The sequence below is a fragment of the Osmerus eperlanus genome, chromosome 26, assembly GCF_963692335.1.
Source record: "Osmerus eperlanus chromosome 26, fOsmEpe2.1, whole genome shotgun sequence".
NCBI classification, from domain to species: Eukaryota; Metazoa; Chordata; class Actinopteri; order Osmeriformes; family Osmeridae; genus Osmerus; species Osmerus eperlanus.
Genome location: NC_085043.1, coordinates 8,058,759 through 8,085,054, shown reverse-complemented (window position 1 = coordinate 8,085,054; position 26,296 = coordinate 8,058,759). Strand labels below are relative to the sequence as shown.

The 26,296-nt window shown below is 49.8% G+C and overlaps 1 protein-coding gene across 5 annotated transcripts; it reads right to left on the bottom strand.

Moving 5' to 3' along the window:
* Positions 1-1,428: 1,428 nt before the first annotated feature.
* rfx2 (regulatory factor X, 2 (influences HLA class II expression)) lies at positions 1,429-25,949 on the bottom strand. 5 transcript variants are annotated; one of them, XM_062452493.1, is made up of 18 exons: positions 25,790-25,949; positions 14,925-15,036; positions 13,780-13,869; positions 13,282-13,364; positions 12,511-12,775; positions 10,778-10,852; positions 8,935-9,116; positions 8,561-8,680; positions 7,983-8,167; positions 7,650-7,768; positions 5,232-5,344; positions 4,918-5,069; positions 4,723-4,820; positions 4,315-4,464; positions 3,997-4,205; positions 3,565-3,718; positions 3,309-3,351; positions 1,429-3,190 (listed from the first exon to the last, which is right to left on the bottom strand). In XM_062452493.1, exons 2-18 carry the CDS (start codon positions 15,027-15,029, stop codon positions 3,069-3,071), a joined length of 2,265 nt encoding a protein of 754 aa, XP_062308477.1. In that variant the 5' UTR covers positions 15,030-15,036; positions 25,790-25,949; the 3' UTR covers positions 1,429-3,068. The 5 variants fall into 5 exon arrangements, with proteins under 5 accessions (XP_062308477.1, XP_062308479.1, XP_062308478.1 ...); XM_062452495.1 differs by having other exon boundaries at positions 7,983-8,104; XM_062452494.1 differs by having other exon boundaries at positions 13,825-13,869.
* Between the last annotated feature and the right edge of the window lie 347 nt (positions 25,950-26,296).

Below are 26,296 nucleotides of genomic sequence, written 5' to 3'. Positions count from 1 at the left end.
AGGAAGGTGGAGGGAGGAAGGTGGAGGGAGGAAGGTGGAGGGAGGGAGGGAGGTGGAGGTAGAGGGAGGGAGGAAGGTGGAGGGAGGGAGGTGGAGGGAGGTGGAGGGGGTGGGAGGGAGGTGGAGGTAGAGGGAGGGAGGTGGAGGTAGAGGGAGGGAGGTGGAGGTAGAGGGAGGGTGGTAGACGGAGGGAGGGGATGGGCAGACCAGTCTGGGATGAGGCACCCCTCTCCCTCACTCCTGTCCTTCTCTTGTCCTCCTGGGAGAATGTGCACTTACTTGTGATGGGAGTCCTGTCTTCTATCATGGACCAAGGCCTTGCCTTCCTTTTCTATCTTCTTGCTCTGCATTGTACAAATCCTCGTGCTTTTCCTGGGGAATGTCCCCTTTGTACTGCTTCTGGTTAAGTTAAGTGTTCTGTGTGCCTTTTGTATGAAGAGTTTGAAAACTGGATGTAAAAAGCTGGTTCTACTGAAGGAAAAAAAAAGTATATATATACTACTTTGTGTTTTGAACAGAATTGCCATGGAAACTTGAATAGATTTTTGTAAATACAGAAAATATCTGAAGGGGAAACACTGACCGACTGAATCCTTAGTGAACAGTTTTAGATGTTTCAGTTTGTTTCACCAAGACCGAAATGTTAGTGCGACTGGCATTTCATCTGGCGTTGCTAATTGGTAAATAAACATACTCGCTCAAAAGAAAATGGCTTACACCAATTTATTACACATGACCAGTGCGACTGGCATTTCATCTGGCGTTGCTAATTGGTAAATAAACATACTCGCTCAAAAGAAAATGGCTTACACCAATTTATTACACATGACCAGTACAAAATACAGTTGAACTATGCAGTTTGTTACAGACCATTGTCTGCCCTTAGGCTAGGTAAAGTGTAGTCAAGAACAGGTTTAAAAATACATAAAAATAAGGGTTCGATATACTTGTAAGGAGAACCAGATCTAGTTCAATAAAAAATAATCCTCAGCCAAAAGTCTAAACAGCATTACAAAAACATTACAAAGTACACATAGAAATTACTTTCCCATAGCACTTAAAAGGCAAATTACTGTGACAGGCACAAGTTACAAAAGCCTTGAAAAGGGCCGAAGCTTAGGAATCGTATAGCTACTACAAACTCAGACGGGAACTATGTGAGGGGGGTGAGAAAGGGGGAAATCAACCAAACATTTGAACACAAAAGATCATGTCAATTAAAATCATTTATATCTGTCGATAAATAGAAATGAGTTTTTTTTTTTTTCTCCACGTGAACAGGTGGACCGATGCTTCCATAGCTTACTGGAGTGCTCACACACACACGCACACACACACGCACACACACACCGAAACATGACAGACCTGCATCATCTACACAAGTCCCAGCAACTACATCAACATCAGTAGGTTCTCTCTCTGACAGAACCTAAACGGTACCATACCAGGGAGGAAAAAGGGGGTGGAGCCAAAGGCCAGAAAAAGAACACAATCTCAACAACATATCCATAAAAATGTTAAATCCCATGAAGAAGAACAGTTGGTGTCACACTAGGCTCCTCCCAGCTGAGCCTATCCATGTCATCACAACGAGGGGGGCAAAAGCTTCCACAGCTTTTAGCATTTTCATACATCGTGGAGAGCATACTATTAAAAGGAGGGGGGGTGGGGGGGGGGTTCCTGTGCTCCAGATGTGCGCTGGTGAGGTGACCTCATGGTCTTGGCTCACGCAGTGCCTGTGCTGAACAGGCCTCGGGAGGGGGGGGGGGTCTGCTAAGGGTTTGGGCTTTTCACAAGGTCCAACGCTCTCTCGCGTTTGGTTAAATAGAATCTCTCGTATTCTATCCCATGAGGGGTTCCACTGGGCCCCGTGTGGGCTGGGCGTGAGGCTCCGACACAGGACAGCCCAACTTACTCTTCCAGTTAATCGAAGTGGTAGGTCCTGAATAAACTAGTAGGTGCCTGTATGCACACAGCCAACTGACATCTCCACTTTTTTTCTATTTTTTTCTATATTTTTTTTTGTTAAATTAAATGTCTCTATTGTAAGTCTCTATACATAGATTCATCTGGTGTGACGTCAACCTTTTGGGTGAGGAACGAAGCACCCAAATTCAACTGACAAAATCAATCAACGGCATTCTGGAAATCTTTCAATCAAGGGTGGAACAGTATCCTAAAACGGTTATCATTTGGCTGCAAAGGCTTGATACCTATATTTACATGAGGGAAGTGACTTGAAATGGGGGCGGGATTGGGATGGGAGGGGGGGGGGGGGGTTACAGAGGCTGTACTGTAGTCTGGTTGCCTGCCTGGAGCAGAGTCAGTTAACTAATGAGGTCACTAATTATCTGCTGTGGCAGTGAGACTCAGAACCTTCAGTAACAGCCCCTACTGACACAACTGATAGGGGGTAATTTGGGTTGGATGTGGGGGGGTGAGTGGGTCGGATGGGGGGGTCCTTTGGGTCAGTGGGTTGCATCGACGTGCATTTCGCTGCAAGCTGCAGCAGAGGCAACATGTACACCTGACAGCTTTTTCTTTTATCTGTTTTTTTTTTTAAACATTTTTTTTTTTTTTAAAGGTGCTTCGAATGTCTGAGGTTCTGGAACGATACATTCACACTGCGGTGGAGGCACAGCAGACATCGGTAGTGGTGCTTGAACACTTATCTAAGGCACTCAAATGACACTATGGCACGGCTATCAAAGGAACTAAATTCGAAACACGCACACCAATCGTACAGAAGTTGCACTTATCCAACGCGGGTACTGCACAAAGTCATTCTTATTCACAGTTGCAAACGAACATGAAAGGAAAATCTGAAACGGTTACCCCTGTCAGGTAAAACTCCTTTTATCATCCAGCAGAAACACGCCCTCTTTTAAATACACTCTGTAGCTAAGGAGGGCTAGCATAGGCTGCAGCTCTTCTCTATATACACACACTGTGCTAGGTTGTGCTGGGCAGGACCACCCCCTAAACCCAGGAGAACCCTGGAGCCCAGAACCCCCGTGAGCCAGGCCAGGCGGCCTGGTGACCTCCTGACCTCTCCTGAAGGCCTGCTCTCAGATCTCCTGCAGCGAGTGGTTGATCTCGATCCGCTCCCTCTTCACGGCCGGCTCGTTGGGGCCCCTGGACACGTCGGCGTCGCTGCCCATGTCGCTCATGTCGTCGGAGAAGGAGGGGTCTGCGGGCACAGGGACGACACGGCTCAATGTGATTGGACGGCATATCTCAATTGACGCGTGGTGTGTGTGTGTGTGTGTGTGTGTGTGTGGGGGTGAAGGAGGGAGGGAGGGGATTACCTTTATCCATGAGAGATGGCATCATGGAGGTCAGGTCACTGAACTGAGAGTGAGAGGAGAGGGGGAGTGTGTTAGCATTAAGCTGCTGGACATTCACCTGGCTGGTGAGCAGATACTACGGTTCTTTATAAACACGCTGGCAGCAAAACATACAGGTGGCTGCAGTCTGACGCAAATCAAGTCGATTTTCCACTTCGGAGGAACGGAATTAGACACACACACACACACACACACACACACACACCCCCCCCCTCACCTCTCCCATGACGGCAATGGGCGTCTCCCCGGTTGCCTGGGCGACGCGGTGCTCCACCAGGTAGAACATGTACTCGTCGTAGAGCAGGCGGATCAGGTGGAATGAGCCGAAGCTGGCCGCGCTGCGCAGGGTCAGGTCCCTGATCACCATGGAGCTGTGGGGGAGGGAGGGGGAATGAGAGAGAGAGAGAGAGAGGGGGGGGGGGAGAGAGAGAGGGGGAGATGGGGGAGAGAGAGGGAGAATGAGAGATAGAGAGGCAGGGAAACATTGAAGTAAAACTACATCACGGCTGCATGCATAGCACATGTACAAGCAAGACAAGTCAGACCGCTACATCTCCTGACAAAGTCCAATTTCTTCCGAACCCACACGAGCCACTACGGGTCGGAAGCTGGACTGACCCCTGGGTGAGGAGGCGAGGGAGGGGGGTACCTGTAGAAGGACCACTTGAGCAGGAACTGCCGGGCGGCCCTGGGGAAGCTGGGGCTGCCCTCGTGGGGCTTGAGGACCTGGTTGACCACGTTGTCCAGCCAGGAGGCCCACTGGTCCAGGGAGCTCTGCTGCTGCAGGGTCACCTTGAAGTCCTGCTCCAGCCTCTGCACCACGCTCTCGTCACACTGGCACACCCAGGACGCCTGCTCCTGGAGGGGGGGAACACACACACACAGAGGCTGAGGGCACGTCTCGGTACACACACACACACACACACACAGCGCTGACATAGTCAAAACGGCCACAGCCTTTGCTTACCTGCACGTTGGCAAAGTCGACGCGGTTCAGGTCGCTGAGCATCTGGTTGATCTGGGAGGTGTTCTGGAGGACGGCCCGAGCCGCCTGGGCCAGGTGGTTCAGAGACGTGTACCTGCGCAGGGTCTGGGCGAACGCGCTCACTACCGCCGCCTACAGGACACAAGAGGGGGGAGATGGTTTAGTGGATGGTTCAAATCCAGCCCTGTACGTCTCTTGGTCTGCTACATGAATTCATGGTATCATAGTACCGTTATTTTGTTGCTACAAATAAATCATCGACAGTAAGTAAAACGAACTATATACGATCAAGGTTTCCATGTTCTGTGTAGCACTGGTCATCATGTGACTACAGGACACAGGGTCAGGGTGTGGTGGGCAGGGGGGGAGCAGCGGGCTGGGGTCACCCACCTTGGTGCGGACAATCTCCTGGGGGAAGTCGTTCATGGCGGTGGTCAGCCAGCCCTCCAGGCTCTTAGCGAAGTTTCGGATGGCCTGGGTCAGAGTGCCTGGCAACCAGACAGTCGGGGGGGAAGGAGGTTACCATGGGAGAGGGGGCCGTGCGACACAGAAGAGAAGGGGGGGGGGGGGAGGGCGGGTACTCACTGGGGACAGGACGCAGCACGTCGGGGATGAGGATCTCCACCAGGGCCTGGTACAGGATGTGGTCACAGCCTCTCATCCAGAGCCTCACTGGCTCGTACTTGCACAGGGCCACCAGCTTCTCTCTGGGGATAACCCCGTCCATGTCCTCGTCACTGCGTGCGCACACACACACAGTTAGCCACTGCCTTCACACTAACTCTTCACTGACTGTACTTGAACATGGGAACAAAAAAAAAACTATTTAATACTTAGTCTAGTATTTGATTCAAATCTATTCTTTCACTGATTCAAATGGCCGGTATCTGGAGTCTGACCTGCTGGGGATGGTGGTGGAGCCGTCACTAGATGGCGCTGTTGAATACCAGAAGGTCTGCCAAAGCTTCTCAATGTAGTGGAACTGGAGGTTCATCACCACATCCAGGGTAGCCTGTGTGAGGAGAGAGAGAGAGAGAGAGAGAGAGAGAGAGAGAGAGAGAGAGAGAGAGAGAGAGAGAGAGAGAGAGAGAGAGAGAGAGAGAGAGAGAGAGGGAGAGGGGGGAGAGAGAGGGGAGAGAGAGGAGGGGAGAGAGGAGGGGAGAGGGAGGGGAGGGGAGAGAGAGAGGGGAGGGAGAGAGGGGAGAGAGGGAGGGGAGAGAGGGGAGGGCAAAACACACAGAGCTGAGCCATAGCAACCAGACACACAACAAAGTTTGTGCTGCAGCCCTCGCCCAGCTCTCAGCTGAATGAACCAGTCAGCTCCAGACTAACCCCCCCCCCCACCCCACCGCTGAACCAGCTAGAAACTCACTACAACAATAGAAAACTAATTACTGTACCTTCAGAATGAACCTGATGTCAGTGCCACTAAATTACCGAAACTGATTAGTAGTTTGAAGTTCTTAAAAATCAACCCCCACCCGACCCAGAAACGGGCGAGTTTCCCCTCGTGTCACGTGACTTCCCTTGTCTTTCCTGTTCAGATGCATGAGGACACGTCTTAGAAAGCAGAGCGCGTTACACAACTCAACGCCGAGCCTCGCAAAAGATAGCCCTGAGGGGGGGGGGGGGGGGACGGACTAGCTACACTTCAAAAACAAAAGGCTGACGGAGATAATGGGGGTACAGGAGAGGATTAAAAAAGGAACAGCCCTGTACTGTGGGCAGAAGTGAGTCTTTAGAGTGTGTGTGTGTGTGTGTGTTAGTCTGTCAGAGTGTGTGTTCGTATCCCAGTACAGTGTCTCTATTCAGGCTGATTCACACCATGCCCAGAGATTCTCCTTCTGGCAGGACACGCACGCTGGATCCAGTTACAGAGTGGGGGTAGGCTTTCCTTCAATCACATGATATGTTTTTTTTTGCTTCCTCTCCAAGGATCGCCATGGCAACCTTGTTTACCGTTGCCCACGGTAACGGCTCAAACACTCCCAACTCCAAAACAACAAAAAAAGAAGAAAAAGAAAGAAAAAAAAAAGAGAAAGGGAGAATTCCCCGGCTCCTACAAACAAGCCGTTTTACCTCCTCACTTTTCAACCACACGGGAAAAACCGCACGCCTTAAAAACACAGGCTGGAGGTCGGTCTAGAAACTTCCCTCACCGACACAGACCCCCCCACACACACACACACAGACCCCCCCACACACACACACACACACACACAGACCCCCCCCCCCCCCCACACACACACACACACACACACTCGCTGCCATCATAGCTCTCAATGATTTATTCCACCCAGTTTTTATTAGCCATTTACCCATTTATATTTACAGCGGCGGGCCTAATGGTGTGGTTGATAGCAGGATATTTGGTTTCTTATCTAAACCTTGACATTAATAAATGGAGCACTAGGACCCAATGTGGGTGGATCTGTATAGGACAGGTGGCGGAGACACTGCCTGTACAAATCAATATCCAGAAATAGAGTCCTGATAATCCATCTCTCCTCTCTTTTCCAAATCTCCCCTCGTTACTTTGATTCACGTGGTAGATTTCAATGACTGTCAATAAAGCCTGCGTCAGCGCGGTTAACATATCTCTTTTCGGGGGGGGGGGGGGGGGGGTCTTCCAGGGGTGCAGACGGCCCACAAAACAGTCAAACCGGGAGTGCACGGGGGGCCGGGAGAGTGACAGAGAAGCGGCGGCAGACAAAGGCAGGAGCCGGTGTGGCCGTGCACAGACAAGCCGGCACAAAGCCCGGCAGGGGGGCCGCCACAAAGACACCAAGATGTCCGCCCCGGCGAGCTGAAAGGTTAATTGGCATGTCTTGAAAGCTGCGCGGAGATGAAAGGGGCCGGGGAACAAAAGCGGCGCGGCGCGGCTGACCAGGGGGAGGGCAGGGGTAATATGATAAAAAAAAACACCACTCCGCGGTTTTAATGAAGCTTATTTGTGGCCGCGCCCTCCTCCCTCTCTCTCTCTCTCTCTCTCTCTCTCCGCACACACACACACACACGTGTCTGGAAAGCATCCCCCCCCCAACTAACCAACACACACATCTTTAATTCAATATCCCCCCTCCCCAAGCATCTCACCCAGGGAGTGTTATTCATCCACCTCATCCATCACTGACTAAGGAGCTACTCTGGCGCTAACTCTGAAATGCCACATCCCCCCTATATCGTCTCCTGGTCCAGGCAGGGGCTGCTGGCATGAGAGGACACCTGGCGAGAGCAGCGGTGCGGGCCGCAAGCACGTCGTCCGTCCGGCCCCGCGGGGGGCACTGTGGGGGGGGGCTGGCAGGCAGGGGACCTACCTCACAGTGGTCCCTGTACAGGTTCTGCAGCTTCTTCACGTCGTTCATGTTGATGCGCTCGGGCAGAGGAAGAGAGCCCAGGTCCGGGCTGGGGAACGGGGGCAGGACGTGGGTCACATCTGCACGCACACACACGCACACACACACACACACGCGCAGGTGTCAGTACACGCTCGTCCCGGCACGCACGAGCCACGACAGAGCACCTCTTCGGAACGCGCCCGGAGATGTCTTGAATGTAAGGAATGCCTCGCGGGCATCTCGAATGTCTCTTATGAGACGCGTTGAGGTATCTGGTGGTGGCCGGGTGTGAGGGAGGGGGGGGTTCCTCACCGATGTACTGCTGGTGGTGCTGGCTCTGGGCCGCCACGGACTGCTCCGGGGTGCTGGCCGAGTGCTGGGAGCCTCCGGAGAGGCCGTCCGCCATGCCGTCCACCTTCTGCAGGGGTTTGAACCTGCGGAGAGGGGAGAGGGCAGCACAGCTATGTTGGGTGGGGCTGGGAAGAACTAAAGGGTGGCTGGGGAGGGGAGGGGGAGAGGTGCATAACAAGCAGTGGAGGGAGGGGAGGAAAGGAGGGAGGGGTGGAGATGAGAGGCAGGTGCGACAGGTTACATGTGGGACGCGGTCAGGACGGCTCGGAGCAAAGTGTTTACAAGTTCTGCTGGCCGAGGCCTTCAAGGGCTCCTCGCGTTCAAACGTTCAAAAGGGGGAAATGGACCGAAGCTGGTTGACGACCCTGAGGTCATGTGATGGAGACAGAGGCCAGAGGAGGGGAGGGGACAGAGACAGAGAGTGTGAGGTGGAGGAGAGAGAGAGAGAGAGAGAGAGAGAGAGAGAGAGAGAGAGAGAGAGAGAGGAGAGAGAGAGAGAGAGAGAGCAACACAGAGAGAGAGAGGGAGAGAGATCTCACCTCTGTTTCTGGTGGACAGGTTGCTGCCTCATGGCCATGTACTGGGAGTCTTCCTGCAGCCTGTTGAGCGGGGAGTCTGGCTTCAGCCTGATCCCATAATAGTGGTACTTAGAGTTGCCTCTGGAGGAGAGAGAAAGGTTGGGAGTAAGTGAGACACAGGAGAAACCAGGTCTAATCATCACCACCATCAGCAATCCATTGTTGTTGTCCTTCTCAGCTATCACCTCCTCCCTTTCCTCCTCCACCTCCCCTATTATCTCCCTCCACTTCCACCCTCTCCTCTGCCTCCACCCTCCTCCTACCCCTCCTCCACCTCCCTCTCCTCCACCTCCCTCTCCTCCACCTCCCTCTCCTCCTCCTCCACCTCCTCCTACCGGGTGCCCAGGCGTCGTGTCCTCAGCCCCATGAAGACCGAGCGGATGAGCTTCCCGAAGGAGGCGGCGTTGACCGGGTCCAGCTTCTGCTCCTGGCAGTGCCGCAGGTAGTGGTTGTACAGGGAGCTCCGGGGCAGGCTCACCCCCTCTGCAGTCTCATAGTTGTCCAGCAGCCACTGCAACTACACACACACACACACGGGGGAGAGAAGGGGGCACGGTTACACGCAAGGGGCGAGCTAAGTAGAACGTTCACTGCAGAGGGAGAAAGGGAGAGGAATCGAGAGGGAAAGAGAGAGAGAAAGGAGGGAGGGAGGAATATACAAGGCGGTCCCACTCACATTATCACATCAAAAGACAACTGACAAACTCATGAATACATGTACCATTCATCAAATCACCTGTTTTGCTCGTCAACGTTAAATGTAGCCGACTTTCTTTGGATACAATTTAGCGGTATGCTCCCCTGCACTAATAGGATGATATACTGTTTGTGTTCACGTCAGAAGTAGTGCCAAGTTCAATTGAATGAAAATGTGAAATATAAAAGAGTGTACAATTATGATATGATAATATTCGTTATAGCCTAAACCCCTAGCCTCTTTCTACCCATAAAGCTGAAATCCCATCTGCCCGTCGACGAGCTCTGGGCCGCAGCAGAGATAAGGGCCTCATGATTGCCAGTTTAAATAACCTCCCGGCTGCTTCTCTCCTGCCAGTTATCCCAGGTAACCATCAGGCCTGACAGGGGCCGACAGATCTGGAGGACCGTGTTATGGCTGTCAGGAGGGGGAGGGAGAGGACAGGGTGGAGATGGTGGGGAGGTCAGGGGAGGTCAAAATCTGTGACAGAGAGGGAAACCTTGAACAACCCCCCCTCCACTCATATTAGCTAGTCTGTTCTGGAGCCAGAAATCAAGAGTGAAGTAGCCCTCAATCTCATTTACATTCAATTAGCAGATGATAATAGATGCTTGTCTACTCTCCTCCTCCTCCTCCTCCTCCTCCCCCCCCCCCCCCCCCCCCCCCCCCGCTCCCCGATAAGAGAAGCTACATTACAAAGCATCAGATGGAGAGACTGGAGTGTTTCTGGACAGGAGAGGCTGGAGTGTTTCTGGACAGGAGAGGCTGGAGTGTTTCTGGACAGGAGAGGCTGGAGTGTTTCTGGACAGGAGAGGCTGGAGTGTTTCTGGACAGGAGACATTGGAGTGTTTCTGGACAGGAGAGGCTGGAGTGTTTCTGGACAGGAGAGGCTGGAGTGTTTCTGGACAGGAGAGGCTGGAGTGTTTCTGGACAGGAGAGGCTGGAGTGTTTCTGGACAGGAGACACTGGAGTGTTTCTGGACAGGAGAGACTGGAGTGTTTCTGGACAGGAGAGGCTGGAGTGTTTCTGGACAGGAGACATTGGAGTGTTTCTGGACAGGAGACACTGGAGTGTTTCTGGACAGGAGACACTGGAGTGTTTCTGGACAGGAGACACTGGAGTGTTTCTGGACAGGAGAGACTGGAGTGTTTCTGGACAGGTGAGACTTTAGTGTTTCTGCTTCTACCCTCTGACCAGAGAGCATTTCAGTTTGAAACGGTTAGATGCATGCAAGTTCACACAAGGGCTTAGCAAGGCAAGCGAGTTACCCAATCCAAACTTGGGGCGACAGGTGACGGCATGTCTACCTATGAGGAGGCGTTCCTGTGCAGGTGGGCTGGGCGGTTTTTGGGGCAGCTCATCGCTGGTTAGACCACACTAACCAGCGATGAGGCACAGCCAGGAAAACAAATGCAGAACCAACCTCCCTTCCCCCCCCCCCTCCCCCATCTTGTTTCATATACAGTTCCTGGTTGACTTACATGGCTGTTGAGCAGGCTGCTTTTGTGAGTGGCAATCCCTTCAGACTTTTGGAGGTTTTCAATCGCCATTTCAAGCTAAAGAAATAAAGGAGCATGCGAAAACGAAAACATGAGGGGGGGAAAAGTTGGTGAAAGGGGAGGGGGGGGGGGTGGAGAGAGAGACAGAGGGAGAGAGAGAGAGAGTGAGTAAGAAATAGTGTAAGAGAAAGATGGGGGGGGGGGGGGGGAACAAAAACACAATAAACAGAAAGGAAATAAGACGGTTAGCTGCAGCCAGATCTCCGCATTTCAATTTCACTCAAGTCAGTGTTGCGGCCAAATCCCTTATTGGCTGACAGAAGCATGCAGATGAGGGACTCAGGGGTTAAGCTGCTGACTAAAGGCTCTCCTTGTCACAAACTCTAATGTATGCAAATGGGATCCACAAACAGGGTAACAGGTCACACACACACTATGACAATGAGTCCTTCTGTTATACCTTTCACCCCACCGGGAAAAACACGCCAACTTCTAATATGACAACTTTTTTTATTCATTTTTACGAGTCATGGTCACTTCCAGCTACACTGTCGTGTCTAACGCTCTATTCTGTTTGTTCCATTAGGCGAAGGCGTTTACCGGTTATATGTCGTTCTTGAGGTAGGGACTACAGGTTCAAACAGAGAACACGGTGAATGACAGAACCGGAGCCTTGCTTTTAAGTTCTGAAACCCCCCAACAACAAACACAGAAAGACGTATGGAATAGTGGCCAAACTTGAGGAGAAAAAAAACCAGCCGGCATGGTTCCAGCCCTTAAGAAGGGTTCCGAGGGCTCGCGGCCAGATGGTAATGAGCCCCAGGAGAAGCTTTGTTTCGCAGGGTGTTCAAGTGCCTGTGAAAGCCTCCAAAACAAGGCAGGCCTGAATTATTTAAGCCAGTGTCCTGGTTCTGTTCTACAGCGGGGACCAGTCCCAGCCCCAGTCCCAGGGCTAGGCCCAGCCCCAGGGCTAGGCCCAGCCCCGGGGCTAGGCCCAGGACCAGGGCTAGGCCCAGGACCAGGACCAGGGCTAGGCCCAGCCCCAGGGCTAGGCCCAGCCCCAGGGCTAGGCCCAGGACCAGGGCTAGGCCCAGGCCCAGGACCAGGACCAGGGCTAGGCCCAGGCCCAGGACCAGGCCCAGCCCCAGGGCTAGGCCCAGCCCCAGGGCTAGGCCCAGCCCCAGGGCTAGGCCCAGCCCCAGCCCCAGGGCTAGGCCCAGAACCAGGGCTAGGCCCAGATCTACCAAGGCTGTGAGCTCTCTCTGGGGGCGGCCAGGCAGTCAGCAGGTAGCGACAGGGAGCAGAAGCAGCTGGGAGGACAGCAGACACCAGCTTGCGTCACAGCAGATCACAGGGCAGGTGCCGGCTATGCAGGACAACTTGATTGTTAGTCTATTATCCGCAAAAGCCTCAAAAGAGTGTAATTGACTATCGCACAGTAGTCATCTACACACTCCACACTCCATCATGTCTGGCGAAATATAGAAACGTTTCAGGTGATTGTGCCTTTGTGTTTATTCATCGCTACGTCTTAAGCGGGCCTGATTGAGTCTGAGTGGGTTCTGGCAAGAGACTCACGTTCAGGCACAGCAACATCTCCCTGGTGCCTATGATGATGCTGAGCGGCCCCGTTTCATTCCTAACAGCCCTGCGGCAGCGCTCTAGAGGAGCAGGCGGGTGGGGGGGTGTGGGGGGGGGGGGTCGTGGGTGCTCACCATGGCGGAGGAGGAGCGCGAGGAGTGGGAGGAGTGGTGTCGGCCGCCCTCCATGCCCCCGTGGATCAGGTAGGCGCTCCCGCTGGAGATGATCTGGCTGCCGCCCACGTCCATGGCGATGCCCACCATGCCGTGCGGGGGCACGCCGCTGGCGGACGACACCACCGTGGTGACCTGGGCGCCGCCCGCCTGGGAGTCGAAGTAGGCCCCGCCGCTGCCCTGCCCGTACAGCTGGGCCTCGGGGTTGTAGGAGTAGGCTGTCCGGCTGGGGGGAGGGAGGTGAAGGGAGGGAGGGAGGTGAAGGGAGGGAGGGAGGTGAAGGGAGGGAGGGAGGTGAAGGGAGGGAGGGAGGTGAAGGGAGGGAGGGAGGTGAAGGGAGGGAGGGAGGTGAAGGGAGGGAGGTGAAGGGAGGGAGGTCAGTAGTTGTAGTCCAAACTCAGACCCAGACAGACAACGCCGCAGCTGTTTTCCAGCTCTTTTAATACTGATGGAAACGTGTACACCGGGCGTGCTTTGCTTCTTGAAGCATGCTGAACAATGCTAATTATATGATGATGATACACTCTAATTAATAGCACTCTGAGCAGCTGGAACGCATGAGGTTGATGAGACTCGCCGCTTCTATTCATCAGCATTTTAGTTGTTGATGTTTTCAGATTTTTTTTGATCATCAAGGACATTTAGTCTTAAGTCTCAAGTCTTAAATTTGGACACGGAAATCGGATAAACACAATCTTAACGGCAGCATTGACAGACAGGTTACATGCTTACATGGTTCCGTTGGTGTAGACAGCCTCTCCACTCTCCCCGACATACTGAACCTGCGGGGGGTAGACATGCTGCACCTGCTGCACCTACGAAGGAGTAAACAAACAAACAAGCAAGCATCAAGCTGTGTCCTCGATCAGGGGTGGAGAGCAGGGAAAAGGCTACATGCTCCTTGTCTATGGACACACGTCCAGGTAAGTCATATTCTGGGCAGCATTGAGATTCCCCACGTTCTGGGGTTCTTGTAGACGGCATAGGGCCTGTGGGACTGAAAGGCTATCCGCTCTGAAACACTGAGCCCTGACAAAAACCGACGCTAAATCTAATTGACAGCCAAGCAAGCCAACTGTCCAAATCATTCTGAAATTGCACTATAAAAAAACGCAGAGAATGTCCTTTGCTTGAAGGAAATCTATGTAGGTGATATTGGTGTGAGTGGGGGGCGTGCTGCGTGGGGCTAGGCTGTGATTGGTTGGAGGAGGGAGGGGGGGGCATGTGTACCTGCTGGGGGACCTGTTGCACTCTGGGTACTGAAAGCTGCTGTACCTGTGCTCCCTTCTGAGCCGAGCCTGTCGCCTGGACCAGAACCCTCTGGAAGGAAGACACAACGTTAGCGTGGTCTCTCTCTCTCTATCGCACGTTAGCATGCTCTCTCTCTCACACGGTCTCTCTCTCTCACACGTTAGCATGGTCTCTCTCTCACACGTTAGCATGGTCTCTCTATCACACGTTAGCATGGTCTCTCTCTCTCACACACACGTTAGCATGGTCTCTCTCTCTCACACACACGTTAGCATGGTCTCTCTCTCTCTCACACGTTAGCATGGCCTCTCTCTCACACGTTAGCATGGTCTCTCTCTCACACACGTTAGCATGGTCTCTCTCTCTCACACGTTAGCATGGTCTCTCTCTTTCACACGTTAGCATGGTCTCTCTCTCTCACACGTTAGCATGGCCTCTCTCTCACACGTTAGCATGGTCTCTCTCTCACACACGTTAGCATGGTCTCTCTCTCTCACACGTTAGCATGGTCTCTCTCTTTCACACGTTAGCATGGTCTCTCTCTTTCACACGTTAGCATGGTCTCTCTCTCACACGTTAACATGGTCTCTCTCTCACACGTTAGCATGGTCTTTCTCTCTCACACATTAGCATGGTCTCTCTCTCACATGTTAGCATGGTCTCTCTCTCACACGTTAGCATGGTCTCTCTCTCACACGTTAGCATGGTCTCTCTCTCTCACACACATTAGCATGGTCTCTCTCACACACTCACAGCACAACACAACTCGGATTCTCATGAAGATCTTCTCTATGGTTTCTTTTTTCTACTAAAGTGACCAATGCAAAGTGAGAGAGAGCTGAAGGGAAAGCTAAAGTCTTCTCCTTCTGTGATATTTCCACCTCCAAGCCAATACATTTTTTTTGGCGTTGCTCGGTTTAGGCCTTTTCAGTTATTTACTGGCGACCACAAAGTATGATTTTTTGGGGGGAGCATATTTTTATTTTTTTTACTTTGGCGGTTGCAGGCACCCGGTTTTCAGGCTTGTGTTAATGGAGACCAGTTCATGACAACACAAGTAAATAAAAACCATATTTTTTCCCCTCAGGGGCGTGAGACCTGGTTTCAGGAGGGGGGAGGGTTACCTGTTGTGAGGCAGGGACGGGCTGCACCACAGGGGCCTGGGCTGAGGTGGAGGTGCGCAGCGCCACACTGGACGACGAATCGGACCCTCCCTCGGAGCTCTGCATGCTGGGACTGCAGGAGGGGGGGTGGAGAAAGAGAGACATAGAGAAAGACAGGGGGAGAGAGAGAGAAGGCACATGAGCACAGGCACCACAAAAGACAGCCCCCCAAGTTAAGACACAGGGACCTGCCAAACAACAGCATCTTCCCAGCGCCAGTCCCCGGGCCATACACAGGCTGTCCCCGGCAAGACAAATGCTCTTTTCACACCACGCCTGTGAGTGGCGCCAGGGCATTCTCCCTGCCCAGGGGGAACCTGGCCTGTCCTGCCAAGTCAAGCTGAGTCAACATCCAATCCCCTCCGCGGCTCACCTCTAGCCTTTCTGACTGGAACAGCGACTACATATTGGAGGCTGGATCCGGCAGCGTAATTACGGAGGCAGGTGGACGTGTAAGGTAAGCGAACGGCCCCTGACGGACGACCATGCCCTCCCAACTGTGTGCGCTCAGTCTGACTTCTGCTGGGGGGGGGGGGGGGGGCATGGGCATGCGGTGTTGGCGAGGGGAGAGAAGAGTTAAAAACATGGGAGTGAGACACAAAGGCTCTCTCTTCTGAAACGAGAAAGGGAGGGCGTGCTGGAGAAGAGGGAAAGGGTTTAGAAGAATTGAAGAGGGGAGAAGGGGAAGGACGACTTCCCCGGTCCCTGGAAAAGAAAAAAAAAAAAAAAAATGCGGGAAAGAAGAAAAGATGAAGCTGTCCGTGGGGCTGCTTCCCCCCGCCAGGGCCATGATGATCTCCAGCGCTCGGTTCAAACGAGAGCTCGTTCTCTGGGGGGCTCCAGCAATCCAGCTGATATGAGGAAATTCCTCAATGCTTTGTAAACGTTTGTCGGTTGCCATGGTGAGGAATCCATGACGACCACCCCCCTTACTCTGCCCCCTCTCTGCACGCCCCCCCCCCCTCTCCGACACACACACACACACACACTACCTCCTCCCTTCACTTTTCTTTTTTAAGCTCATGCACAGGAACTTTCGAATGTGGCCGCAGAGGGGGAGGGGGTGGGGTGAGAAGAGGGGAGGTGGGGGGGTAAGGAAGGGGGGGGGGGGATAGAGAGAGGAGGGAGACGAGGGTCTTTTGCGTCGAGGCAGTCATCTCCGAAGACCGGCAGCTAAACAAACGAGCCCTCATCCGTCGTGCGACGGACAGGCCGCTTCCGTTCCTCGTCCCTCCGCGCCGGTCGCGAGCAGGAAGCCGCGCGGCCGGCACACGCCTAAGGAGAACCGCCAAACGCCCTCCCCCCCCGTGATCACGGCCTCAGCCCAGCGAGCCCTTTCCATCTCTCGTTCAGGTCTTCTCCCAGCCTGACACCGAAGGATCCGACTCGAAGGATGGGAGGAGAGGGCAACAGGTGCTGTGGGGAGCAGCTGTTCAGATGCTTCTAGCCTGAACAAAAAACACCTGGAACAACTTGTTCCCTCACTCCACTCGTGACATTTAGACTGCGTCTTAACTGCACCTTATTTGTAAAGCAGGGACGTTGAATTATGGGCATGTGCGCTGTCACTAAACCAAGCAACACTTGTGGTGATGACTGATGAACAACATCGTAGCAGAGAAGACTCGCTCCTAAGACAACACATTGATACCTCGCTCTAATTAGACTAAAATTCTCAGACAGGATTGCGAAATGGTTTTCAGTCCAAGGCAAACAATGAACAAATGCATACAGGACAAACTTTGGGTGTGCCACACTAACATGTTCCGTGAATGCAAGCAGGCAAAAACACAGATTGGATGACTAACAAGCCAAACGAGAGCCGACGATGTTGAAATCCTTGACACGTTTCAGTCTCTGGGCCCTTCAAAACTATGAGTCGATATGTCAAGCTGTGTGGAAGGGGATCACCAAGCAGAAAAACATCTTCGTGTGGCCACAATCACCCGCTCCCAACCCTGGCAGCCTTCTGCAGGCCCTCTACTAGGGACCTGTCACAGTGGCAGCTAGATTAGCACTTATCTGCCAGGGCTTCCCCAATGGAAGTTCCCCTTTGTACCATCTACGAATACTAGGGCTGTCCCCACTCAGTCGACTAGTCGATTTTCTGGTCGATATGCTCTTGGTCGACTAGGATTTTTTTAGTCGAGCTGCCGTATGGCAGTGTGAGCTCTGATTCCCGCTTGTGTCACCATTGCTGAATTAACGAAATGTTCTACAGAAATTGTAGATTATATTATTTAAGACAAATAAAGCAACTCTAAAAATATATAATTTAAAAGAAAAGGTGTTACTGTTTTCCCTTTAGTTAATCTGCGCTTTGTTTTGGTTTGGTATTTTGCACACGGCACGAGCACAATTGGCTGCCAAACTCAAACTCTGCCATAGCCTACTTTGTCGGTGTTATTAGTCAAAATGGCAAAGAAATCTGTGGTATGGCAGCATTTCATTAAAGTACATTTACAAAGTACCGGGTGACTCGAAAAACATTGAATGCAAACTCTGCCAACAACGGTTTATTTTTCATAGTTCGACGTTGAATATGATGTAGCCTACCACCTGAAAAACGTAAATTGGCCTAGCCCTACTTCGCTCATGATAACGCGCTGGGTAGAAAAATTAATATGCCTATTATAAGAATCACATCCAAATAGAATTACATTATCTTCTCCGGCCAAGACAACAAAATCTTTCTCTGTTGCACCGTTACCCACTCAGCTTCTACGTAAATTCGCATGCTGCAAACTTCAGGCAGTGATAAGCGCGCTCTGATGATTTGCATGTTAAACAAACAATATTTTTAATTTGTAGTACATTGTAAGAGATACTAAATACCATCGGCATTCGGTTACAACAGGTCTGGTGATACGAGTCTTATTATTAGTAGGCTATTAGCGGCTGAATCTGCAATGTCCAGCAGCCATTGAGTCAGATCGGGAAAATGTTTGTACGTTTTTTTTTGGTGAAAAAAAAGCGTTTCAAATTTCGATTAGTCGATTTTCAGACGTTTTAGTCGAGTCTTGGTCGACCAAAGAAAATCTTAGTCGGGGACAGCCCTAACGAATACTACTATGGATCCTTTGATAGCAAATCATATACATGGACTAGTACTACTGGAGTGGGACGCTGGGTGGGTAAAGTTAGCCCGAAAAACAAAAACATTTTAAGCCCATGTGCTTAGATCTCCCTAAAGGAAGGAATGTGTCCACAGGGTGTCAGTGGAGTTATAAATACTCGGAACAATCCCCGTGGATATCTTTGGACTTTCTTTCGCGGCGTTTATGATTCGCTGAGTGCGAGGCCAGGAGGGGAGAGGGAGGGGGGGGTTCTTTACACTGGTAAAACAGGGTTGGGTGGCAGGGTGGGGTGGAGGCAGGGGCCCCATAAACTTCGGCATTGTCCGTGTTTTCACGAGAGAAAGCTCAATCGAGTGTGACTTTTAGAGCGAGCGGTGTGGAGCCCCGAGAGTGCTGGACCGAGGGACAGAGAGAGAGAGAGAGAGAGAGAGCGGGCGGGCAGGCAGGCAGGCGGGCAGGCAGGCAGGCAGACGGAGGGTTTTTCATGTGGCCAGGCTGAGCTGAGCCCCAGTGAAGGTTAAAAGCCACACAAATTCCCCACCAGCTGCTACGAGAGGCACAAAGGCAGAGCCCGGCAGGATCCCCAGAAAACCTCAGCCGAGAACTACTGGGAATGGGGCTGCACTTAAAAACAGAGCCTCTGTCTTTCCAACCCCTTCACACACACACACACCCCAAAGGAACCACTTTTCACTCAGGTAAATCTCAAATGATCAATTAAGACAATTGCAAGAGCGAGATTTCCTTCCGACAAAGAGCCACCTTAGCTGTCAAATAGAAAAGGAAATGGGGGTAAATTAAGCAACTTCTCCATTTTACACCATCTTAAAAGAGGCAGTAAAGCTATACGTGCTTCAGGGGTTCACAAATCGGACAGAATTTCAACATCCGTTTCTGACAAATCGAACTTTAACAGCGCTCAATCAAAAGGAAAAACACATACAGATGTTCAATTAAAAACAGGAGCCCGCAGTCTTGGCTCGTGTTTGCACTGGCCCACATTGTTTGCAGAGCAACAACGGTTGCTAGTGGCAACACCGTCCACTCCCGTTTCCAGGAGCCTGTTGCTATGCAACCGACAGAATACTTCCCAAACCAAACAATGCCATCCCCCAACTGATCCCTCTATCTCGCACTAAGCAGAAACTTACAACAATAAATACGTAAGCTATTAATTTCAGACACTAGGGGAGGACACAGAGGGCAGACTCATTCCAGTGCCATGGAGAGTAAAGATTATATAAAAATGTGAAAACTTCATGCTGGTTTCGACTTGATTCAAAAGAGCAGGCTATAGAATCACTAGGATTTACTTTGTCTGCCCTGAGTGGTCAAACGAACAAGGAATGTTTAAGTCACCTGAAAGACAGACGACAGTTCAAGCTTGTCTTACGCTTCGCTACTCCAAAAACAACATGCTTTTCTTTTTTCGAAGGGGGGGGGGGGGGGCGGTAAAGGATTCAAATGACTTAATCCAAACAGGAAGTACACCAAGTCACCTATAGAAAAGCACTAGCCACCACAGTATATAAAAACACAATTAGAAGTTGAAACAACCAGGCCATAAAGCAGAGACAAGCTCTTTCAATTGGTGGACGTTTTGATTTTCTACTTCCACCCAGCCCTGTGAACTTTGTTTCATCCAACTGTTCACATCCACCCCACCAACCAATCAGCAGTCTCCATCCCTTGGAACACTGGCGTACTTCAATGGAGAAGCAACAGGTTGTAAATCGGATCTTTTATACGGTTAGAAGAGTGTCTTGTGCTAATCTTTATTAGAAAGCCAATCCAACAGACATCACCGCATGATTACAGGTTAGCTTCTTTTTATGTCGCTCCAAAGAAAATCGGAACCATAGCACAGGCGCACATTTGCTCAGACAAAGGCCAAATAAAGATGTGATAAGAGATTTCGATGGCGCACGCTGCTCTTCAAGCTTGTCTCATTAAGTCATGGATAATCCAATCAAAGCAGCTCTCGGGGTCTGCAGATGGCAGTTGGGAGGGAGAGGAGCTGGCCAAGTGGTCAGCTCAGAGAGCAGTCAGACAGGGGCAACAGGCTAACCATGGCAGCCAGGGAGGCAGGCAGGGAGGGAGGCAAGGGGGGGAGGGAAGAGAGGCAGGCAGGAAGGGAGGCAGGCAGGAAGGGAGGCAAGGGGGGGAGAGAGGCAGGCAGAAAGGGAGGCAAGGGGGGGGGGGGAGAGGCAGGCAGGAAGGGAGGCAAGGGGGGGAGAGAGGCAGGCAGGAAGGGAGGCAAGGGGGGGGGGAGAGGCAGGCAGGAAGGGAGGCAAGGGGGGGGGGGAGAGGCAGGCAGGAAGGGAGGCAAGGGGGGGATAGAGGCAGGCAGGAAGGGAGGCAGGCACTGGTCGAAGCTTCAGTCTCTCTCTGCTCCAGCAATTCGGTCACCATTACAACCTGTTCTAACCATCAGTCACCACGTGGAGCACAGGCCTGACAGACATAGAATTATCAAACGGTCGCCATGGAAACAGTGTTCACCCACACGCCTCCTCTCCAACCCCCCCACCTTCTTAACCCAATCCTGATGTCCATCTACCAATCCCCTTCTGACATCACAACCCGACTGCAGAACACTGCTTCAACGGGCAGGATTTACCCAATAGACCCATTTATCTGATGGATACATGAAATGTTGTTGAAGTGAACCATCCCTTTAAGAGTTTTTATATCCCAAAACAGACCTTTGGTCAGTTGAGGAAATTGAGTGTAGGGTGTAGGAGGCTGTCCAGGAGAGAATGATCTGTAAGTAATCTCTAGCTTGTGGGTGTCTCTCTCAAAGATCATTATCTAGTTTTTTTTCTTTCTCCAGAAAGAAAGGATGACAGAGTGGAAGGAACTTCGTTCCTTGTTGTTATGCCACCTGGTTGCCAGCGGAGACCGAAAACCGTCAACGACCCACAAGAAAAGTGCTCCCGCGTGGCCCCTAGCATGGAGACCATTCGGTGTGTTTGATGTATGAAACTGAACACATCTGGAGCGCTGCGCTTGTTGCTTTGTTTTGCACTGAATAACTGTTTCCTAATAACACAATTGGATAGCGGAACATCCAATTTTAGAATGGCAAAAAAGACTTTTAGTAGGATGCGAGGGGGAGTCATTCTAAACTTTTTTAAATGAATAACAAAATTCAACAGAATCTCTGCAGTGTTCACACGTCTTATCCGGAAAGGCCTTCATATGGGGTGACTTGCATTTATACTGGATTTGATCAGTTTAGAGTTAAGTGTTGTAAACTCTACTCCGGAATCAGTGCCACATAAATACACAATGTGCTTGTGACATCATTAAATTAAGTTCAATACTAAACAGTTATATGAACCAGCTGTTACGGCATGCAGAGGCAGGGATTCATCCTCGGTCTAGTGTGGGATAGAGCTGGTTCTAGAACATCTGTCACTGTTCAGGTGAAATTATAGGATCCAACAGGCTGTTATAAGAAAGAAAAGGAAAGATTCTAGCGTAGGTAATTTGCTAGAGGATTTCTTTTCTTTTTTTCTCCTCTGGGAAACAACGTCAAAGAACAACGTCAAAGTTGAAGTAAAAATTAGGTCTAAAGATGATCCACCTGCAAACTCGGTGAACTCCGTATTCCTTCTTCACGTCATCTTATTAAAGAGAGTCTGGAGGGCCTGCAGACAGACCCATTTCTGATAAGAGACCCGAGTTAGACTACAGTCTGGCCTGCTCGCAAATCTCCTCCCTGCTTTCCCCTCAATGATGAAGACACGGGCACAGACACAGGCAAACATGAATAAGATCATTACGGGAAGGCAAGCTCCGAAAAACACCTGTTGCTCTTAAATATACGATCTTAATAGAAGAGGAAACATTCACAGTTATACAAAACAGGTTTTAACTAAGTATTCTAAAATTAGACAAAAGGAAAAGCGCCACAGAGAAAGTACTGAGAAAGAGGGGGGGAGGGTGGGTGTCCCTGGCTGAATGGCTGGAGGAGGGGGGGTAGGGGGGCTGTCATTGTGATGCAAATGTCAGAGCCCAGTCTGCTGTTTGTGGCAGGAAATTTAATTAGCAGTTGTGTAGCTACGATACAAACCAGGTGGAATGTAAAGAATGCCCCTAGTTACAGAGAGAGATACACAGAGAGAGACTGTAAAAAACATTCATCTAACAAGTTTTAACCTGTTGCTACGGAGTCTCCGAGCCCTCATGTGTAGCATTTTTTGTGGATGGTGAGGTTGTTTGAGCGTATCCTGGCAACAAAAGTCTACAATGGTTTCCAGACCTCCCTACCTGCGAAGAACGACTCAACAGAAATAGATAAAAGACCTTTTCCTATTGGCCTCAAACTCAAATATAAACACAAAGCAAACTTCTCAACAGCAGCCACTGTTAGTAATTTAGATGCAACAAATATAGCTGTAAAAAATTTAAGTGAATTACAAAATTGCCATTTTCTCTGCTACATCTGAATTTGGCTTTTTTTTTATTTTTATTTTTTTATCTGACATTAACATCTCCCCAAAGGCATATTCTTGTCACAGTTTCAACTCTGCTCACTGAATTCATGACAACCCTATGACAAGAGTTGTGGTGTAACTCATTAAAACAGGAGTCAATGTCAGACAAATCAAATGTACTGTGACCAAACAGTTCAGTTCACACAAGCAAGCAGGGAATCCAGTTTTATCTCGTCAACCTTAAGAAAAGAAAAAACAGGCGTCCTATCGAGCAGTCTGTGCTTTAGGCATACCGCCACTTTTCTGAAAGGGCAACTATCGGACGTACTGGAGAGAAACCCTCTCCTTGGGGTGTTGGGCCCCATCCAGTCGGGCTATATACAGCACGGGCACGTTTTCACACATGCAAAAACATGCACACACTATGGACATGTGACCAAAAGCTGTGTAGGGGGCAAACCCCTACCACCAGGGCCCACTGCAGATTCCATCAGAGAGCTGCGCCGTGGTGGTAGAGACAAGTCCATTAAAAACTCAGCACGGTCTAGGGTTACTCTGGACACTGCTAAAACAAATTGCAAAAGGCAACACCGAAGTGGATGGCGCGGACGAGGGCGTCTGAGGGCTTGAAGACGGAAGCCTTGAACTGGGCCGCAGGAAGTGGTGGGTCAGGGGTCGCAATGGTACTAGGGATAGCTTGGAGGCACTGATGCACGACCCTGGCCCACAGGCTTGCAGGCTGTGTCAATAAGGGAGCAAATGGCTCACTGTGCTCTATGGATAAATACAAGGGATGCTGTGTGTGCGTCAACGAGGACATCAGCAAATAATGCATGAAAATAACAAAACCACGAGACCAGTATTATTTGATGCTATTCAACTCTGCATTATTTCCATCCCAAATTCATTCGTAGACAGTCTCGGACCATTTGCACGCCTAGACGAAGAATCATTTAGAGGTCGTGTCTGAGAATCTGAATCCATATTTTTAACACCTGTTCCTCCTAACCTGCCTCTGCAAGCCAGAACTGTCTGCCACATTGATGATGATTCAAAACAGACAGCAGAAAATCCCACTTTACCTGACCCCTCTCTTTCCATTACTTGACTATATTTGGATATCAAGTTGCCAGGTAAACATAACATTCATCCTTAAAGCAGCACTTAAAAAAATATGTTTAACTGCAACTGATAATAGTTGACATGAACAGGTGACTAATGAGCTAAACACAAAAATATAGCCCATTTCACCTCAAAGGTAAGATGTACTGGACTCCATCAATAATGCACCCTCTCAACATGAATCATTTAAAACTCTGCCTTGGACGATGAGTCCTGTGTAGACGAGCACTTGTGCGGTCTAACTTGTGCGTTACTAGAAACCAGATATTGTGTTAATTAAAAGGAGTAAAACGATTCATTTTCTAACATGAAAAAGCATCCCTCACTCTAATCTTTGAGTGCCACAGCTGGGAGAAAGGGAGGGAGGCTGGCTGGGTTAGCAGCCACTCATGCCCATTATCCTCATTATCACCATGGCTTTCACTGGTATGAGGACACAGCTCTAAGGAGAAATCAATAGTGCTGCACACCAAATGAGAATTGACACCTGGACAATATGTAATACAGGTCTATCAGGTTGATCTATGCAATTCTATTATTGTATAGGTGGGGATGCAGCTTATGCATGAGCAGTCGGAAAGTCGCACTGACAATACCCCAGATGTATCTATTTAATTATCTTGGATCTTAATGAAATATAAGGATTTCTATCCCTCAAATTCGTTTTTTCTGCAGTGTTAATACAGCTTTTTAACAATAAAAAATGTACACTACACAGCTGTGTATTTGATAGTGAAGCAATAACTTCAATTTTCAAGCTAGTTACCTTATTCGCTCTACTGATGTGGGGGTTCTTGGGAAACTGCTCTCACTGCCTCGCAACCTTGCTGACCAACATTGCAAGATTCTCCCACAAAATGCATTGATGTGTTGTTCTATGCTAGATTTAAAAGTATGTCAGTGTTAATACGAATGTACATTCCAAAAAACTACTTTTTAAAAAGCAATAATTTTGAGACATCACAACACAAGTTAAGCAAAACTGGAAAAACGAATACTACATCAAGCCGTTTCTTTATTATTCTATCACATGAGGAAACAACGCCAAAAGGCTGTCTGGACTTCAACGACATTTGGAATGATATTAAGTAGATAGCTTGGGTAGGATAGAGTTGGCTAACGTTTGCCAAGTCAATAGCCTCGGCAATTTAACTAGTTTAAATCGTAAACTAGCAACTCTTGAAATGCCCGTTCAAATACAAAAATAAACTCAGCTAGTTCTAGGCTAAGTAAAAACCTAACTAGATAAGTCCAAATACTATTATTGTAGAGGAATTTAGCGATACGGAAAAGACGATAAATTCAAGGCATAAAGTCCATACTATTCGCACATCGTTGTATAATCTCAAAATGAAGTTGCATTGAAGGTATACTTTAGCTGATTCGGAAGCCAATGTTAACTATTTTGATAGTGTTTTGTCAGAACCACAGTTTCTGTTTGTGATAAAACTGGAAATATACAGTAAGGTAGTTGGGTAACACGTATGGTGCACTATGCTACGACTATGAAACGGGTGTTAACCCAATGTTTTCAGCACGCAGCGTACCGGCGCGGCGTTGAGGTTTTAAAAACGAACGCTCGTATTACCAATGTGACTGGGCGAACATGTTTCTGCCACAACCTGTAGCGTAAAGTTAGCTGCTATATCGAGCACCTAGCTAGTGCTAGCTAACGTTGATTAGATGACTGACTGAGTACCTCAGAATGACAACTTTTGTTATTAGCTAAGTTCGGCAAAATGAATAACTTTAGTGTGCTAGCTTGTTAGGAAACAGACCTGAACATAAGTTTGGTCAAAGTAGCTAGTTTTAAGTCACCTTAACGGTGTGAACAATAATGTCAGAGTGCGTAAGTTTACTAGCAATGTAGCTAGCTAGTCCAAACAATGACGAAAAGGCGATTTTGGCTAGAGCTAGTTCGCTAGTTGGCCTAGTTTGAAAGATTGTCAAGATAGTTCAGTTTGCTAACGAGTTACAACCAAGCAAAGGTAACGAAGGTAAAGTGAAGAGAGCAAAGAGTACAGTAACGGCACAGTAACGTTAGCAGACGTTGTGCTAGCTAGCTGCACTATCTAGGGTGTGGGAGAGAAGGGTATGCCATGTAATATGCATTCAGTTCGAGTGTATTCTAATCTACCCCAAATGATGGTTATTAAACGTCTAAATTCTTTAAGATAATATTCACCTTTGAGTTAAGTTCTGCCCTGGCTGTGCTCTCTTTCCTCTCTCTCACTTGATCGTTGACTTCCAGTTGCTGCTGCTGTTGCTGAGTGTTGCGCCCGTTGGTAAGTAACTGTCTCCACGGCTACAGTCACTATGGAGCGTAGGGGTCTCGAGGCAACTGTTGCTACCCTCTGCAGCATACGTCAGTAGAAAGGAAAAAAAACGAGGGAGGGAGTATAGATAAACTCCGCCTACTGGCAGTAGGTTCCACAAATTCTAAAAACCAAAAGCAATAATGTCTAACCGCTAGAGGTCGTTACATGTCTATTAGCTTGCTTTGATACAAAGACACCTGACAACTCTCTTTGAGCCCAACAAGAATGTAATTAAGTGGCCTCTGAAATTTAAATGGTAGAAATAGCCTATAACATTTTAAGAGCAACAGGCCATCATGATTATACTAAGCATTTAATTTGACAAAAACTTCCTCGTTTCCTCAGATAAACATGGTTTGCTTCAACCACATGTC

Coding starts and splice junctions, on each gene's coding strand:
- rfx2 (XM_062452493.1), bottom strand. CDS start 15,029: ATGCAGAGCTCCGAGGGAGGGTCCGATTCGTCGTCCAGTGTGGCGCTG. Junction 4,206..4,314: donor TCGACTTTGCCAACGTGCAG/GTAAGCAAAGGC, acceptor CCCCCCCTCCAG/GAGCAGGCGTCCTGGGTGTG. Junction 3,719..3,996: donor CTCAAGTGGTCCTTCTACAG/GTACCCCCCTCC, acceptor CCTCCCCCACAG/CTCCATGGTGATCAGGGACC.